Consider the following 15,152-nt stretch of genomic DNA (forward strand, 5'->3'; position numbering starts at 1 on the left):
ACCAGATGATAATGGTGTTTTTATATACTTTTACACTGGGGAAATCTGCAAACAGACGCCTGAAAAAGTAAATCATGGTGTGTAGCCTAGGTGAACTGCTTCTCACAGCCGACTTAAACAATGTTATAAGCGACCAGCCTAGGGGCCCAAATAGCCGTAGCGGTAAACGCGCAGCTATTCAGCTTGACCATGCTGAGGGGCGTGGGTTCGAATCCCGCTGGTCGAGGATCTTTTCGTAACGGAAATTTTCTCGATTCCCAGGGCATAGAGTATCTTCGTACCTGCCACACGATATACACATGCAAAAATGGTCAATCGGCAAAGAAAGCTCTCAGATAATAACTGTGGAAGTGCTCATAAGAACACTAATTTGAGAAGCAGGCTTTGTCCCAGTTGAGACGTAACGCCAGGAAGAAGAAGAAGAAGCAACCACCCTCGGCAGGGCTAATCCTTTGCAGCCAACTCTTGGTCGCAATTTGCAGCATAATGTGAGTGACAGCCGTAGTTACCTGAGAGAGACTCGCGAAGAGGAAAAATATCAACGTCATATGCAGCCCAGATTCCCCTCTCACGAAACGTCAAATGCAGCCCATCGTTTTTATGGCTGAAAAAGTGAAAAGTATTGTGTTCAAAGTAAACTGTTATTAAAAACCTCAGTCAGCGGAGCAGTTTTTTCCAAAGTTACTGATAAATCTAAGCAGAAGATTAATTATTTCTAATGTCTACTACGTTTGCTGGCATGAAATTTCACTTAAACGGCTATTTATGATCCGATGTGATGCAATCTCAATCATTTTCTTCTGAGAGGTACATGTGAGGGTTTGAACGGCTTGCGCATAATTGGTATAAACACAAAGGGGAATAAGAAAAAAACTCAGCAATCACAGAAAAAGAAGACCGTCTTTGCGAGTCTCGTCTCAGGTAGTTACTACCTGACAAGGAGAAACCGATACGAAATTTATGTACGTCAAAGTGAGCCGAGATTCTGCTGTCACGAACTGTCACTGTGAGCCCAGATCTCAAGCAACGGACAAACATGATAAGCGCGTAATTAATCAAATCATATTTTTGCATTTCATCAAATTTGACAAAAAATCGATTGAGAAGCTATTTATGCTTATCCGAAAGTAATTTCACAATAGCACTTTTTATTCCGATGCGCATCATTTTACTTTTTCCATTACAACCAAAAATGAAATGCATAGAAAACTTAGACCCCTTTTCCATGTTTGTCCAAAAAGTTCGAAGATACACAACAAACGAAAACTAGCGACTACCGAAAAGTTAAACATTACATATAATTTGCAATTGGATTAGATGGACAAATGGAAGCCCACACAATAGATACCTCAGCCAGCGCAGTTGCTGGCTAGTGTAGTGTGCTATTCCTATACCTAAAAAACAATGCGCTCTCGGGCTAGGCATTGGATATATATAGAAAGCGTTGTGTTTGGATGGGCATCTAATTCTTCCGAAAGAGGTGCACTTTGCGAAAAAGAACCACGTGATTATTGAGCTGAAATCGAATTCAGGTTAACTTCTGCGTTCATGAGTCCTCTCATGGCGTAGTGGTTAACGCGCCCCAACTAGAGATCGGGAAGTCGTGAGTTCGATTCTCACTGAGAAGACGTGTAACTTTTTCGCAAATCTTCACATCAATTTGTCCATCTAATCCAATTGCAAATTATATGTAATGTTTAGCTTTTCGGTAGTTGTTAAACTTCCACTCGGCTGGTTAGCCGTAAACCACGTTTCATAATTAAAAACAAGAAAACTAGCGGTTTTCATAAGGTCTGCCTTGATTGTCGTTGGCAAGCTGGAGTTTTCTTGCTGTTTGTAAAAACTTTGTGTCATATTTCATGTGTAATATCTGTGCCTCCCTCCCAGGGATTCTACCCCATTACCCCGAATTCCATTACCCTGAATGTACCATTACCCCGAATTCCATGATTACATTTCCCCTTGAAATTGGAATTCTGGGTAATGTCATTCGGGGTGATGGGTCGTTTGGGGTTTTGAAATTCGGAGTAATGGCGTTCGGGTTGATGGCATTCGGGGTAATGGGGTAGAATCCTCCCAGGTTACTACATGCCAGCACTCGACATCTGCACACATTCTCTCTATTATATTGTCGGGGGACGTGTCCCCTCCGCATGTAGCGAACATGCGATCTCTCAACAATGAAACGGGGGCAATCGAACACGACATGCTCCGCTTTTTCCTCCACACCAGCACAATTAGGGCACTCAGGACATTTTGAGTACCCGAACCTACGAAGGTACTGTCTATAGCAACCATGTCCTGACAAAACTGCGTCAGATGGAAGTTCACCACCATGGAGAGTTTATTTTATACCAATCTACTTGTAGAAAAAATCATGCTTCTAAATGATCAGGATCTTGAGATACAATGTTCGCATAATCTGGGATAACGCCCTAAAAGCCAATGGTAACCACGTGTGTAGTTCGTTGTTTCTGTGCAAATAAATGAATAAGCATCGAAACAAACACCACAGGCAGGTAGAAAATGATACTTTCTTCTCCATAACGTTGTTAAATAATGTGTAACTCCATTCAAATTCTCAGAAATAACGTGCTACACACATGGTTACCAATGGCGTTTAGGGCGAGATCATAAGTTATGCGAGGAATTTCATAAACCGGAAGTCGCCATCTTGTTTTCTTGTTCGTCATCTTGGATTTCAAAATGTTCAATTGACAACAATTTTCAACCAGGACAAATATATATATATATATATATATATATATATATATATATATATATATATATATATATATATATATATATATATATATATATATATATATATATATATATATATATATATATATATATATATATATATATATATATATATATATATATATATATATATATATATATATATATATATATATATATATATATATATATATATATATATATATATATATATATACAGTCAATTTTCGTTCGTTGCACTATACCAGTAGCCCACTTAGTGAAAGACTTTCACTAATCGGGCTGATTTTTCAGCTGTCAAAATAATGAATACAATAGAAATGCAGAGCTACCAACATTGATAAATCGAGCTTTATGTCACAAAGTGACTTTTGTCTTTGTTTTAAGTGGGCTATAGCCCAACTAACGGGAGCCCAATTAAAACGAAGACCACCTAAAGATTCACTAGAATTCATAAACAATAGGCTCACCACGAGGTAGTCCTTGAACTAGGTAACAACTTTGCTGAAGACACAGTTCTTTTATCTAGTGAAAATCACAAGAATATTTAACATTGAAGTGAAACTAACATCAACAACCACTTGGCACCACCATCCAGCGGGCGGTGAAGTGGAAAACGGCTTTGACACCCTCTGCCTACATAAAATGCACCGTGACGCCAAATTTGAAAGTGGCAAATAATGCGCATAAAGTTTTCAAAGCTTCCAAATTTTTTAACTCGTTTATTTGAAAAGCTACTAGAAAGTTGTGTTCTAACGAAATGTTCACTGATATATGCCCTAAATTATCAGCTGGGGAGAGAATTTTTAGTACGTACTTAACTGCCGTGAATCGCAAGTCAGTCCATCTGCATTTTTGTCAAAATTGAGTTGCATTCAGTTTTCAACATGTCTTTCAATACTCTTTCAGATGCATTAATGAGAAAATAAGATTTGTTCGGAAAAAAATAGCAAAAAAAACAGCAAGTCAAATTATCCCATAATGAAAAATAACCGCATATCAGTCCCAATACAGATTTCCGCACAGTGTAACACAAAAATGAACCGTGTTTTGTCCATCTTTATATTTTTCTCGGAAGGATATCGTAGTGAAAAGCAAATTGTGAAAGTTTCATTAAGATTTGAACTTTTTCCAATCCCCTGGAATTTTTTGGATATTCGTATGGAAAACAAGTTTGGAAACTTTATAGCCCATTTTCTCAATGCCTAATTTTTACAGATTGGACTTACTTGTGATTCACGGGAGTTAAAGTATCTTTTTCCATTTGTTTTTAGATTGGTCCATTTCGCCATACTGAATAAATCATTTTAATTTTATTTTTTTTTTGCAGATAAATTCTTTCGAAAGTTGATGGTTTTGCAAATTGTCTGAACTGCCCATAACTGCATATTTGTAACATTCGACAAAAGTAGGCATTGAGTAAATGGAACATTAACTGAGCATTTTATGGCAGTATGAGAGAAAACTAAAATTTCCAAAAATTACCAGGAATTCAAAAGAGCTTATTTGAGGTTGATATTTTGTACAACTGATATCGCATACTAGGTGAATAGTCAGAAAATGATTCTGATAGAAATTTCATTGCTATTACATTACAAGGCTCATTTATAATCTCAGTGTGACTGTTATGCGGTTATTATTACCAATGTGACAAAACAACTTGGTATTTTTTTCCAATTTTCTAGAACAATCTCACAGATTTCAGTAAGTTGATCGAAAGTATTTATCATTTGATGACTCTCCATGGTATTAACTCCAATTTGTCAAAAATGTCGAATGTGACTGTTATGCAGTTATGGGCAGTGAAGTTGTGGAAGAAAACCATCACTGGTGCAACAAAATGGACGAGCTTTTAAGAAAAAGTGTCTTTCAAATAATTTTTTTCCATTTATTCAAACGCACAAAGGTCCTGGAAAGTTCTGACCCGACTTAACAAGCTGTCATTACAGTGTCATGATGCCTTAAAATTGTCCGTTTATCCAACCAGTCGGAAAATTTTTGACAATTTTCAAGTGTAAATCTAATTAATAAGTCAAAACAGGGATACACCATCTCATTTAGAAATATACTTGAAAAATGTCATATAATGGAGACAATGGTACTTTTTAAGTATTAATGGCTGGAATTTAGCGAAAAGTTAGAAAACTTAACTGAAACGCTGATGCATATGTTATCTTTTATCTTTCTGTTAAAGTTCAATAAAAATGCTACATGATGCGCTCGGATTGTTTGTGCTTTTATTTTCTTCTTAGAGTAATCACTTATTTATACTTTACTATATTTATACTTTACCATTCAGCGTTACCTCACTTATCGAATTAACGCCATTTTACAGTACTACGACTCATCTCGAAAAAATCAAAATCCTTCTGAGCGCTATTCTGGGTACGTCACGCTATAGCCATGCAAGCCATGGTACTTAAGTGTAATGCGTGGTATGCACCTGAAACGTAAAGCGCTCAAGTAAAATTTCTCTTTTTACCAAAGTAATTTTGACAGCTGATCCAGTATGAGCAAAGTGTCACTTTTACTTGCGGAATTATTGAGCGGCACATTTTTCCGTACGGAAAAGTGACAGCTCCATTTGATTTGTACGGCAGGCGTTACCGATATTAGAAATCAGCTCTACTTCTCAGCTGCGTACAGCTCAAGTAATTTCGGTAGTGGATTCCCCGACCGTTTCTTGTCTTATCCTTTTGCACAGTACATATGATCAGTGTACCAGCCATAAAGGGAGTTTTTGCAAATGATGGAAATGAATATGTGGATAAGAACTGGCGGGAAGAGCACACATGTATAAGTGTTTGGTTTGTTAATTGATAGTGTTAAGAAGATTTTGTATTTTGTTTGTTCGAAAAATTTATGACAGGTAATGATTTTTTTTTTAATATTTTCATATTTTTCTCTCCACATAAGACAGCATCACAAAGTTATAACTCTTCAGGTTTTTTAAATAGCAATAAACATAATAAATTTCAGAATTACGAAAGGTTAATCCTTATTCTCTTGGATAGGCAACTTAAATTTTAATTTATGCATGTTTTTACGTGAATATAAGGATTTGTTTTTTGACCATTTTTAAATTGACCACGGCTGGAATCGGATTTTAAGTTCTAATACAAATTTTACTCGCTTAAGTTTAAAATTTCAATTTGAATAAGGGGTCATGCACAAATTACGTCACGCTTCAAGGGGGGGAGGGGTCGAGCCAAGCGCGACAGATCCTACAAAAATTTCGGAGGACTCATGCAAAAAACGTGACAAAGGGGGGGGGGGGTCCAAAAAGTTGAAATTTAGCGTGACATAATTTGTGTACCATCCCTAAGTGGTAGTCCGATCAATTATCATATTGTCGCTGAAAAATATATGTTTTTAGATTTTTATTACAGTCGCCTCTCCACATCTTGATATCGAAGGGACCATCGAGATACGGAGAGATCGAGACAAAGAGCACATTTTCAATGAACACTAGATTGAAAATCACTCCGTTGCCAAGAAAATAATAAATAAGCAGACGTCATCTCGCTTTCTGAAATTGTTTTGAATCCCTAAAATCTAATCTAGTCACCTTTGGTTATGGTCATATCCACATACGGAGAGAAAATTTGGAACAAACAATCAACAGTTGCACATCGAGATCATCATTACATGTAATGTAACGGTAATGTAAGTAATCTACCTCCATCAGTGGAAATATATAAATCCGTTTCGTAGTTGAAATGTAACAAAAAAAATAATAAACTATACGCAATTAGCTAATTTCAAAAATGCATAACAGTTATTCAACCCAGACTTACGGTATAGATGCGACTGCTTTTGGTCAATTCCCAAGGGGCGGCAAACGGCAAAAAGAAATTCATCGTTTTTTTTCAGTTGCTCTTCGCGCGAAAACCGAAAAAGATCAATTTCTTGAGTTCATGCTGTTTGTCGTATGTGTTGTTGCAATTCGCTAATAATCACTTCGTTGTGATTACGTACTTTACAATTACAAAACCAGAGATCAATTTCAATTTTTATTCTTTGCGACTTTGTTGATAGACATTCGAGCTAAGAGTGCATTTGAGTGAAGTCACTGGAAAGCGCACACAGTAAATGGGTGGCCAGAATAATTAAATGATTTGTGATAGGGGAACTTGTTGCCAATTCTCATTGCGTAACTCTCCATTCATAGACTCTGAGTCGCATGACCGCTAAAGCCTCAACAAAAACAATCACGGTCGATACCTACCTTCTCCTATGAATGTGGATTTACTTGGTTTGAGGTGATGCTGAACTTTTCGGGGGCTAATTCAATATTCAACTGAGTGTTGCAATCCTTTTTTAGTGAGTCCGTTTTTATGACGGGTAGTGTACCATACCAAAATTGTTGCTATATATGGCGTCAGGAGCAGTTTTTCAAGCGTTCAATGAATTTCAGCACCTCAGTATTGGCAATTGAGAAGAGCAATGTTTGTGATATTGAAAGTTTGAGCCCTACATTTAATTAAAAACGTATATTTTCAGCTTTCGTTACAATTCAGTAATTTTGATTATGTTTAAAATAACATAATGCATTGTTGAATGTATGAATAATTTAAAAGAGGAACTAACTAAAGTAAAACTATGTATCCTATAAGACACTAAAATTAATAGTACTTCTGATCTACCTCACGAATTCCTGTTTTCAGATGAGATCTAATCGCATTAATTTGGGGGAACGAAACTTTACAGTTGTACCGCGCACGGAATAATTCTTAACTAAGTCATGACTGAATCTTTTGCTGGTTGGCTGGTTGAGTATAAAATATATAACTATTCGATTGGTCTGCTCCAAGCTACGACAAATAGGAGCTCAAAAGCATTATACTTGTAGTTTCAAAAGCACTATGTAAATATGGCAGTCAATTGATAGACGAATTACTGTGGACTTTTTCGCCAATCAAATGATCTAAGCGGTTTGGCTGATTTGTTTCGTTCTTTGTCTGTCACGGTAATAGACGGGTTGCATTTAAATGACTTTCTTGTTGGGATTAATAAGATACGAGTAGAGATAATCTTCCATCTGTACACTGTTGATGATTGATACGCGCGCTCACAGTACATTTAGTTTACAGAAGCTCAACAAAAATCGAATGTATACGACAAGGTATACTGATTAAGGATAGTTAAGGCTAAGCTGACTTTCTTTGGATGACACGTATAATGTAGATTCGGCTTTCTTATGGGTTTACGCAGACTGAAGCCATGTTTTCACAATGTTTCGCTTAGTAACGACACCAAAAATACAAACTTAAGTTCTTCTTTATTGTTACATCTACTAATCTTCAAGTGTGTTTCACTTGTGGTTGAAAGGTGTGTTGTTACAAGTGTATACTTGTTGATAATCTCACGGAATTGCGTCTCAAACATAATTTTCGCGGATAGCTTCATTTTTTGAACTTCTTCATTTGAATGTCCGGTTAAAAATCTTATGAAGCATTAGCACACATGGTTAGCATCAATTAGTTCTTGGATTTCCGTTCTAATAAATAATGATGTTTTTTGATGGTTCGGGTGTTACCAAACACAGCATATTACTAAGATTTATTTGTGTTCACAAAATAGTTAGTATCAGTTGGTTGGGCTTTGGGCTTTTATTGATAGAAATTGTGCCTTCCTGATAATTATCTATGATTGTTACTCCATTTTGATGTAATCTTCACTAGAATTTAAACCGCTGTTATTTTAAGTAACTATTGAGAGCATTATTATGTCATTCCTCCTTTCAAAAAAGTACATATATAAAACAGTGAGTTCGCGTTTTGACTTAATCCTAGCAGCTAAATATACACGATTTCATAAAGTTTTCCGCTTGAAATTATTATCAGTTGCAATTCTCTCTTCTTTTGTCTACCATGTAATGCTCTGTAGCACGAGCAAGCTGGAGTGAATACCCTGATGGTTACCAATATGTACTCCGTTCACGTTTCCTCCGGTTGTCCATTTCTGATCCATCGGTTTATCCCATTCTGTCATCCGTCGATCCGATTACACAGCGGAATTTTTGCCTATGATTTCACCGCTTCGAATCTGCACACCTCTGCCGTCGAATTCCACAGATGAATTCATTTTTACGCCACCAACATCCGGCAACGTGTTCAACGGTTGTTTTTCGTCATCTCTGTTCGTCGCATGGTGGGTGAAGTGGGTGGTACGATGTTCAGTCAAAATGAGTTCACATCGAAGGGCAGTCGGGAAAAAAGGATACATGTTGTTATTGATTGAGCATACAATTGGTGTTGTGAAGACACAATGAAATAAAGCAGAATTGGATGCAATCTACAAAATAAAACTAAAAGTGTTATTTCTAAATGAGCATGCTTTTTGTATAAATATCTGTGTTGGGTAGTTGTGCCAATTTGTGTGTTTCTAGTAGTTTGGACAAGGAGACGAACCAGCCACTGGCGGAAACTCTCCTTAATAAAGTTAAAAAAATTGTTTGGACAGTTTTTCATTTCAAAACGCTTGAGAGCGATATAATCTTGCGTCCTGAGGTGAAACAAATGCTGATAAACTTGTATCTTGTCACTTTCATTCGCAGAAGAGAGGATCGATGAAGAGCAATCGATCATGCAACTTACACTCTTATTTTAGCACACGCTTGATATATGTCTCGCGTTCAGTATCATAAGGGCGTAATTGCTGTGATCGATTTCTCTTCATCGATTTTTTTTAGCTTATTACTTCCGCATGCGGCCTGCGCTTATTTAATTTGAGATGGTAATGTGTTCGCAACATTTCATGAAGCCATTAATCTTTACACTCAGGCAAATGGACTATCGAAATACATAGAACCTCTTATGAAAATTCACCACAAGAAATCGAGTAGAAATTAATAGCTTTGCCTTATGAAACCAAAATTTGAAAACAAAAAATGGATTCGCGGCAACCTGGAATCGAACCAAGAGCCTTGCGATCGACAGCACGAGCATGAGCTGAGAAGCAGGTTCTGTCTCAGTGTGAACGTAACGCAAAAATGTAAATAGTTCTGATGATGCCATTTATGATATATCTTTACTCTTGGTACTCATGAACTGAAATTGTATTTTATATTCCGCGACGGAGATGTTTCAAAAACTGCATTTAAACGCTTAATTGTAATTGACCTCAAACGACTAGCTAAGTAAAACACTTGTCTATTAAACCACATGCGAAGCTACGAAACCATTTTTTACCAACTCTTGTTTTGTTTTCTTTGTATGGGGCTGACCATTAATTACGTATTAAAATTTCGGTGGTTTTACACCTCCCCTCCCCTCATGATTTTGTTTTTTGTATGAAAGTTCATACGTAATTAATGGACTAGTAAGTATGCCCCGGACCAAATTGAAATCATATTTTAACTCACTAGGAAATCTTAGAATATAAGAAACTATGTAACTATGTAGTCTACAAATGATTGACGAAATAAATAAATAAACTAAATAAACATTCCTCCTTGTAGAACAGTGCCCACTAACCTCCATTCGCGTTTTCTTAGTTACATTCTTAAATAAAAATTAACACTTCAGTCCTCGCGCTGTTGTATTTTCTACAACACTGTTGTAAAAACCTCGCTTTTCGTTCTGACGGTGGCAAACCGCGCGACGACTGAAAGGTTAAAACAAATACTCTTGAAACTCCAACAGTCAGTGGAAGCCAAAAAAGACGTATCACTGCCTAAATTTTCATTGACCACATTGCTCCTAAGTTGCAAATCTTATAACAGTCACAACGATGGGCACGCAAATTGTTTCCCTTGGTGTTTGATGATTCACACTAGCGCCTCATACATGCTTCGTTGCACATAACCGCGTTCCGTGCAACATGGTCATCAGACTATGATTATGTGAAATGGACGATGATTTTTGAAGGAAATTCTCGCCCTAAAAGCCATTGGTAGCCACGTGTGTAGCTCGTTGTTTCTGAGCAAATGAAAGAATAAGCATCCAAACCAACATCACGGGCAGGTAGATAATGATCCTTTCTTCCACATAGTGTTGTTAAATAACATGAAAATCCATTCAAATGCTCAGAAACAACGAGCTACACATATGGTTACCAATGGCTTTTAGGGCGAGATCAGAAGTTATGCGAGATTTCAATGGATTTACACGTTGTTGAACAACTTTATGGTAAAAAAGGATCATTCTCTACACGGCAGTGGTATTGGTTTGGATGCTTATTCTTTCATTTGCTCAGAAACATCCAGCTACGCACGTGGTTACCAATGGCTTTTAGGGCGTTGTCTCAGATTATGCGAGAATTGTTTTCAAGAGTTACGTCTGCATTAACGCTGCTCAGATTCAATACAACTGCGAAAATTCGTGGACAAGCTAGTGGGTGGTGTGTGCGTACATGCAGGGATTGCTGTAGAAAAAAGAAAAGCACAGCGAAAAATGGTCTTCGTTTTTTTTCGTACCAACTCGATAACTCGCGAATACTCGGAAAAGAGTGGAACACACAAAAAATAAAATAAATAGCTAGGAACAGAAGTCTCTCGAAGGCAGCCAGAGTAAACTTTTCGAAAAAAAAGTATTAAAAAGGAGATTATTCTTACATCGGCGTGGTTGAACCGAGCTTCACGATTGGCGGAGGCAGCGGCGATGGCGACGGAGGACGCTCCTTGATGAGGCTGCCACTGCAATAGGGTAGCGGAAAACGCCAACCGTATAGACTGGATTGTGGTTATAAAGTAGCGATTTTTGTTTTGTTTTGTGTTTTTTTTTTTGGTGGTGGTAGTTTTGCGGTTTTTTGGTTTGTACGGATGTATCATATGTTTTGGGTTTCGGTTTTACATACAAGGAGCGAAATAGTTGGATGTAGGACGAGAAAGAAATATTACGATGATGATGGCACAATGATGGGGTATTTGCTGTTTAAATGCTTGCGTCGGTGCAAAATGGGTTAAAAGAGGGGTTGGTGGGTGATTTACAGCACATACAGGAGGCATCATCAACTTTTCTAGTTAGGTTGCTGTTTATTTTACAATGGTTAGTAAAGTTTGCTGCATGCTGCAAACTGGGAATTAGTAGCAATTAAGATTTGTGCTCCAGCTGTACTCATTGTGTGGAAAAGTTGATTTTTTCTCTCTGTATATGTATAAAGGATAAAAGACCGTATTGATGTTGTAGATGTTATGTTTCTGATCATCTTATTGTTCCTAGTAGGTACACTCCTTTTGGGAGTATTATTTGTAATGTTCTAAATGCTTTGACATTATTATGTAGCTACACGGAATGTAGACCACTATACACACTTAAACCTCCTTTAACGACCGTTCTTTTTACGACGGTTTTTTTTAGCGACCACTGTTCTGCGACTGAAATTCAGATTAACGACCGTCTTTTAAATTATCTATATCTTAAAAAGTCATCAATATAGAGGGTCATGATGTTCAGCATAATTGTTCAGTATATTAAGGGCTAACATGCTCATTGAAATGCAGAATTCTGACACCAGGCAGCGCTAGTAAGCATCGATTTTTTTCACATAGCTCAGGATCCTGACTACTGAGAAAGATTGCGTCTTCGGCAAAGTTGCTCAGTAGCTCAAGGATTATCATTGTTTGAGTCATGAAATTTGAGATTTTGTTATCAGATGGCTAATGAAATTGACATTTTTAATTTGAAGATATCTCATGATTACGACCACTTAGAAAAATGGCGTCTTCGTTTTTTTTTGTTCCAGCCAAGAGGTTCGAGATTTATTCACTGTTTTACAATGGAAATTACCCTGTTAAGTAGACGACATTCCCATCGTAAAGCTGCATTCATTTAATCGTCTTTATTTATTTAAATAGCGAAGAAAATAACTTGTTTTCCTTATAATTCATACTGCTTTAGACCTAATTATGCCAGGGTATTCCTAATTTAGCCACTCTCCTAAGAAATCAATGTGAATGGCCAATATAGAAATCGAAAATATAATTGTGGCCGGAATTGGTTCTGATGGCGCCTATTGACCAACGCGATTTTCAATGAGAGAAAGCTTTCTGTCCGGTTCAGATATTTTCCATCTTTCATTCCATGTTTTTGCAATACATGTAGGGCTTTCCATACACTTTCAAGAAATATTTTCTCTTAATCTGGCCTAAACCGTTGCTTCTACCCTACTTAAATTTTGCTCAAGATTCGACTTAAATAACGTGCAGAATTTTGATATATTTGAAGGGGTCAAAAGCAAAGGGGTATAAGTGACAAAAACCTGGTTTTGAGAAAATCGACTTTGAAGTTTTTTCAGTAATTTTGCCTTCTATACAAGTTGTATGGAAACCATGAAAACAATCCAATCTTCTCCGAATTATGACATTTTTTCTATTGGGCGGAAAAATCACCTAAAAATACCGTTAGAAAGCTAGAAAGAGTTTTTTGGTATACTAACTCAAAACCGACCAAAATGTCACTTACACCCCTTTGTGTTTAGGCCCTCATTTGGTTTTATCGATTTCACTTGAGCAGTGTTGCCATTACGACGAAAATTGTTGAACCCTTCATGAAAAACAGTTGAGGAGTACTTTTATGTTGCTAAGCATTCCATTTTTCTATTCCACTCAAGTTTTATGATTTTGATCTTTTCTTAACTCTTCTTAAACAGTGTTGTCAGCCAGACGATCATTTGTGCTTCAGCCGACTGTATGGCATGCATCGCTTCCTTCAGCTGTGTTGAACATTTGGTATCGTTATTCTTAAAATTGGGTTCTGCATATTATACCACCATATAATTGGCTCTTTTGATCACAATCGAGCAGTGCTGCCATTTGTAATCAGAATATGAAAATTTCAATGGTCATTTTGGAACGTTCTCAATCCATGCTTCAAATTTGCCTAATATCTATTATAATCATAGTTATAATTCTGTTTTATTTTAACGTCCAATTCTGTTTACGACCCCCTATAACGGTCGTTGGGGTGTACGAATTCTAAGCGGATAAAGCAACCATATATTGCCACTGCATATGCAATGCTGCATTGCCGGAAGAGGATGAGCTTGATCGAGCCCCACTTGAGAATTTCTGATGTACAGTAAGAGCAGTCATCAACGATGCACTGTAGGGTACGTGGAATGGAGTCAACGAGCGATTGATTCGACGAAGAATGCAGTGCGGATGGCTATGCTGCATCAAGAGACCTGATAGAATGTGGAACGCTATAAACGGAAACGACAACAGTAGATCCGCCACTTCCGGGAAAATAAAGTATCCCCTGGAGGAAGCAATGTGCGGGGAGATGGAACAGTTGTGCTGGTCTAATGAAACGCGGTAATTCTACCACAAGCTTAACGTATCCCGCAAAAACTTCGTGTGATGGGATGCATTTTGTTGCACGTGAGGTGAGGTGATCGAAAGGTGGAAGCAATACTTTGGTGAATATCTGAATGGTGTTGAAAGCGCAGGCAATGTGGGTTAAGACGACGGAATAAATGTTAAAGTCAATACTGCACGGTAAATGGCTGGGCATGGCGTACCATTGGTACCTCGCGTATCTGATGGAATAAGATAGACCCCTCTATGCGGTCCTTAGCCTCCTGTCCAGCAATTCCTATCCCTACCTCCTCGTGTTACTGGCCGGGGTACCTTGGGGAAGATTGGGTAACCAACCCCGGCGGGAACTTTGGTCGTATGCTGACAGGCAAAAGGGGGTTTGCTTCAGCAAACCTGGAGCGTCTGTACTCCATGTTAGGAGCGGCTCACAACAGCGTCTGTTCCCCATGTCAGGGGCGGATGATCGTCGTCCGAGTGCCAGAGGAGGACTCTGAGCTAAACTGCAGTCCTCCAAACACTTAGAAGGAATGGTCCTGGGGTTGGTGTCGGGCCCTGCAAGCCAGCCGTAAAAATCAAGCAACGAAAAATCAACGAGAGAATATGAACCGGGACAATCGGCAAAGACCACAGCGACGTAAAGGGAAGAGCGATTGGATGCTCGGTACGTGGAACTGTAAATCTCTCAACTTCATTGGGAGCACACGCATACTCGCCGACGTGCTGAAGGACTGTGGATTCGGCATCGTAGCGTTGCAGGATGTGTGTTGGAAGGTGGTGGGTGATGGGTGATATGCAGAGGTGCTTGATCGGGTGGTGGCTGATCAATGATAGAATGTTGTTCAAGTTGAGGTTCAAAGGTTCTTCAACTTCAATACAATAAACGTGCACAGCCCTCACTCCGGATACACTGATGATGATAAAGACGCCTTTTACGCGCAGCTCATACGCGAGTACGACAGCTGCCCAAGCCACGACGTCAAAATCGTCATAGGAGATCTAAACGCTCAGGTTGGCCAAGAGGAGGAATTCAGACCGACTGATGGAAAGTTTAGCGCCCACCGGCTGCCGAACGAGAATAGCTTACGACTAATTGACTTATCCGCCTTCAAGGATATGGCCATTCGAAGCACCTACTTCCAGCACAGCCTTC

At 38.2% G+C, this 15,152-nt stretch overlaps 1 protein-coding gene and 1 non-coding gene across 11 annotated transcripts in view; one reads left to right on the forward strand and one right to left on the reverse strand.

Moving 5' to 3' along the window:
• The first annotated feature begins 1,554 nt into the window (after window positions 1–1,554).
• On the forward strand, window positions 1,555–1,628 carry Trnas-aga. Its single transcript has one exon. It is a non-coding gene; the product is annotated as a tRNA-Ser (tRNA).
• A 5,592-nt stretch (window positions 1,629–7,220) lies between these two features.
• LOC5571586 (fasciclin-2) overlaps window positions 7,221–15,152 on the reverse strand; it is a 354,102-nt gene continuing 346,170 nt past the window's right edge. For 6 of the 10 annotated variants that reach the window (XM_021848465.1, XM_021848463.1, XM_021848462.1 and 3 more), the window contains 2 exons: window positions 11,300–11,416; window positions 7,221–8,881 (listed from right to left, as the gene is read on the reverse strand). In XM_021848465.1, coding sequence (XP_021704157.1) covers window positions 8,749–8,881; window positions 11,300–11,416 — 250 coding nt within the window. In that variant the 3' untranslated portion in view covers window positions 7,221–8,748. The remainder of the gene's footprint in view (window positions 8,882–11,299; window positions 11,417–15,152) is intronic. The other 4 variants (XM_021848460.1, XM_021848458.1, XM_001659743.2 and 1 more) reach the window with 2 other exon arrangements.

The sequence above is a fragment of the Aedes aegypti genome, chromosome 3, assembly GCF_002204515.2.
Source record: "Aedes aegypti strain LVP_AGWG chromosome 3, AaegL5.0 Primary Assembly, whole genome shotgun sequence".
NCBI lineage: Eukaryota > Metazoa > Arthropoda > Insecta > Diptera > Culicidae > Aedes > Aedes aegypti.